Genomic DNA, 3,489 nt, shown 5'->3' on the forward strand with positions numbered 1-3,489 from the left:
TTTCCATATTATTTGGGATTATAGAAGGAATTTTAGTAGTTTATGTGTGAACTTATTAAAAAACTATGGTATCTACTAAGTGAATCTCAACCCCAAATCCCCCACCTTTCTCCTGGCTCACTTTCATGGAGTATTGTCTTCTATATGAATAATGACAACCTAAGATATTGGTCTTATTCTCATGGATCCTTGGAGAAGTTCAGTTTATCTGGTGATGGTCACATCTTATCACCATTGCTAATTGCTAATTGGGCTGCATAGAGATGTATCCTGACAACTCCCACTCGGTTTCTGTTAGGTTATTATCTAATTTCCTGAATTCAGAAACATAGCTCTCTTCTCATATGTTCTTAGAGCTAATAACACTCTAAAGAATTAAGTCTTTAAATCCACACATATTGAACAGCCTTCTTATGTTGTGGAAGTCATAGAAAAATAGACTGCAGCAAAGTTTCATAAATTTTTGTTTGTGATCATGGAAGATGACCAAATGTTGCATATTTTTCACGCAAAATAAAAAGCAAACTATATATCACTTTGGAGTTTTTCTCTATTGATATATATATTTTTAAGATTTTAATAATTTATTTGAAAAAGAGAGAGAGAGTATGAGAGGGAGAGGGACAGAAGGAGAGGGAAAAGCAGACGCCCGGCTGAGAGCCAGCCCGATGCAGGGCCCAATCCCAGGACCCTGAAACCATGACCTGAGCTGAAGTCAGAGGCTTAATTAACTGAGCCACCCAGCGGCCCTGTTCTATTGATATTTTTTCTCACTTTAGAAATTGGAATTTAAAGTCATATCAAGGTCTAGATACTGCATATAATCTCTCTTGAGTATCATGAATTAAGGAAACATTTTATACCATTCAACATGCCTCAGTGAAAAATGATCAAACTTGATTCCTCAGATAATAAGAACATATCACATGAAAGCAGGAAATCCTTTTCCCTGAATCCTCTGCTTTCACTTTAGAGAAAACTAAGTCAAGGAATGAGAGATCTTCCAGTTCTGAGCTGTAGCTTTTAGAGAAAGGCCAGTGAGAGTTTGACTTTAAATTATGGACAACAGGAAAGAGGAGGGAGGGAGGCAGCATTTCATTGATCATTTAGGAACTACATGTGAAAGCCAATTTTCTTTGCTGTTTCTTGAACATGAAAGGCTTAAAATATAGTCTAACAATAGCCTTTGGGGGCCACCTGGATGGCTTAGCGGTTGAGCATCTGCTTTTGGCTCAGGTCATGGTCCCGAGTCCCACATCTGGTTCCCCTCGGGGAATCTGCTTCTCCCTCTGCCTATATCTCAGCCTCTCTCTTTGTGTCTCTCATGAATAAATAAATAAAATCTTAAAAAAAAAAAGAATAGCCTTTGGCCCCATGTTTCTGTCAACTTCATCTACATTGAAAGGAATTTACTGGCTCATTGAAGTTTTCCATCCATTGCACAGAGTGGGAGAACCAGGTTCTGAACTAATTAGAGCTATTTCTACAATTTTGCCTTTTGTCTACATCATCTCTATAACAGCTTTTTACATTTCTAAGTTCTCAGTTTTAGAGAATATTCATGTTGATACATATAGGTGGGTTGAAAAATTGAAACAGACTACTTTTTCATCATCAGAGCTTGCCTCAAAGCCATGTTGCAACCAAGACTGGAGTTTCTGTTAATATATGCTCAGAGAAAGAGGATGAACAATCTTCTTTTAATGATATTAATGAAAAAGTAATTAGGTTTTGAAAGTTTGTGCTTTCTTTGAAATTGAGGCTGTTAGGGACTTAAGCCTGGGTGCAAAATGAAAAGTTTCTGACTTAGGAGCATTTGAGAATGGTGGGTGGAAACAAGACTCTGGGTTACACTTACGGTCTTTGTCCTTGACCTTTTAAATCCTTGGAAAGGATCAAGTCTTGAGGCAGATGAGGGATGGAACCGTTCAAGACATAGTATATCATTTGGATTTGGGAATCAGAAAAAAAAAAACCCTCTAATGCACCTATTTTCTCTTATTTCTTTCTACAGATAATATCTTCTAAGAAATGGCTACTTCCAATCATTCCTCTGTGACTGAATTTATCCTTGAGGGGTTAACAAAACGCCCAGAGCTTCAATTTCCACTTTTCCTACTATTCCTTGGAGTGTATGTAGTCACAGTGGTGGGGAACCTGGGCATGATCCTCTTAATTGCTATCAGTTCTCAACTTCACTCTCCAATGTATTATTTTCTTGGTCATTTGTCATTCATTGATCTCTGTTACTCCTCTGTCATTACGCCAAAAATGCTGGTGAACTTTGTGTCAGAGAAGAACATTATCTCCTTTCTGGCGTGCATGACTCAGCTTTACTTCTTCCTTATTTTTGTAATTGCAGAAGGCTACCTTCTGACCGCCATGGCGTATGACCGTTATGTAGCCATCTGTAGCCCACTGCTTTACAATGTTATCATGTCCCACAGGGTCTGCTCCATAATTATGGCTGTGGTATATTCACTGGGTTTGTTTGGGGCTACTGTCCATACTACCCACATGTCAGTGTTGTCCTTCTGTGGGTCTCATGTTGTCAGTCATTATTTTTGTGATATTCTCCCCTTATTGACTCTCTCTTGTTCCAGCACCCACATCAATGAGACATTGTTGTTTATTATTGGAGGAGTTAATACCTTAGCACCTACACTGGCTGTACTCATCTCTTATGCTTTCATTCTTTCGAGCATCCTCCGTATTCACTCTGCTGAGGGACGGTCCAAAGCCTTTGGCACTTGTAGCTCCCATATCATGGCTGTGGGGATCTTTTTTGGGTCTATCACATTCATGTATTTCAAGCCCCCTTCTAGCAATACTATGGAAGAGGAGAAGGTGTCTTCAGTGTTCTACACCACTGTGATCCCCATGCTGAATCCCATTATCTACAGCCTGAGGAATAAAGATGTGAAGAATGCACTGAGAAAGGTGGTTGGGGGAAGGTAGTCATGCTGACAAAGGGCATTCTCAGAGGGAGCAAGTGAAAAATGAACCAGATGAAAAGTGGTCATGGGCTCCATCTAATTTCTCTCTTTCAGTGGTAAAATTTACCATTATTTACAAAACAAACATTTTATATTTCAGAATAATTGAAGCATTTTTAGAGATGACTAAACAATACAATTTTTTGTAGTCAATTTAATCCTTGGAGATTTTGTGTGTATTAGAGGAACAGAATTTGACAGAAGAGGGAGAACAAATCAAAATAAAAGAAATTATCTTGAAGGTAGTAATTATTAATATTATTTTCAATATTAATTTTGAAAGTGCATAATAACAATAGAGTGAGTTAAGGGTTGTATTTGAAAAGTGTGATGTTAATTGATTAAAAATTACTGGAGAGCAGGAGGAGAAGTGTTTTTCTTTCTTTCCCTCTTCCTTTCTTTCTTTCTCTCTCTCTTTCTCTCTTGCTTTCTTTTTTTCTTCCAGATGAACATAGGGGAAAGGAAAGAAAATAAAATAAGATGAAAACAGAGA

The 3,489-nt window shown here is 37.9% G+C and overlaps 1 protein-coding gene across 1 annotated transcript; it reads left to right on the forward strand.

Annotated features, from left to right (window-relative positions):
• Positions 1-2,031: 2,031 nt before the first annotated feature.
• On the forward strand, positions 2,032-2,958 carry LOC121500355 (olfactory receptor 8D2). Its single transcript, XM_041772002.1, has one exon. The coding sequence runs from the start codon at positions 2,032-2,034 to the stop codon at positions 2,956-2,958; it is 927 nt and encodes a 308-aa protein (XP_041627936.1).
• The last annotated feature ends 531 nt before the right edge of the window (positions 2,959-3,489 follow it).

The sequence above is a fragment of the Vulpes lagopus genome, chromosome 10 (genome assembly GCF_018345385.1).
Source record: "Vulpes lagopus strain Blue_001 chromosome 10, ASM1834538v1, whole genome shotgun sequence".
Taxonomy (NCBI): domain Eukaryota; kingdom Metazoa; phylum Chordata; class Mammalia; order Carnivora; family Canidae; genus Vulpes; species Vulpes lagopus.

Bases quoted from the DNA above. Each gene is read 5' to 3' on its own strand.
- LOC121500355 (XM_041772002.1), top strand. From the start codon at position 2,032: ATGGCTACTTCCAATCATTCCTCTGTGACTGAATTTATCCTTGAGGGG.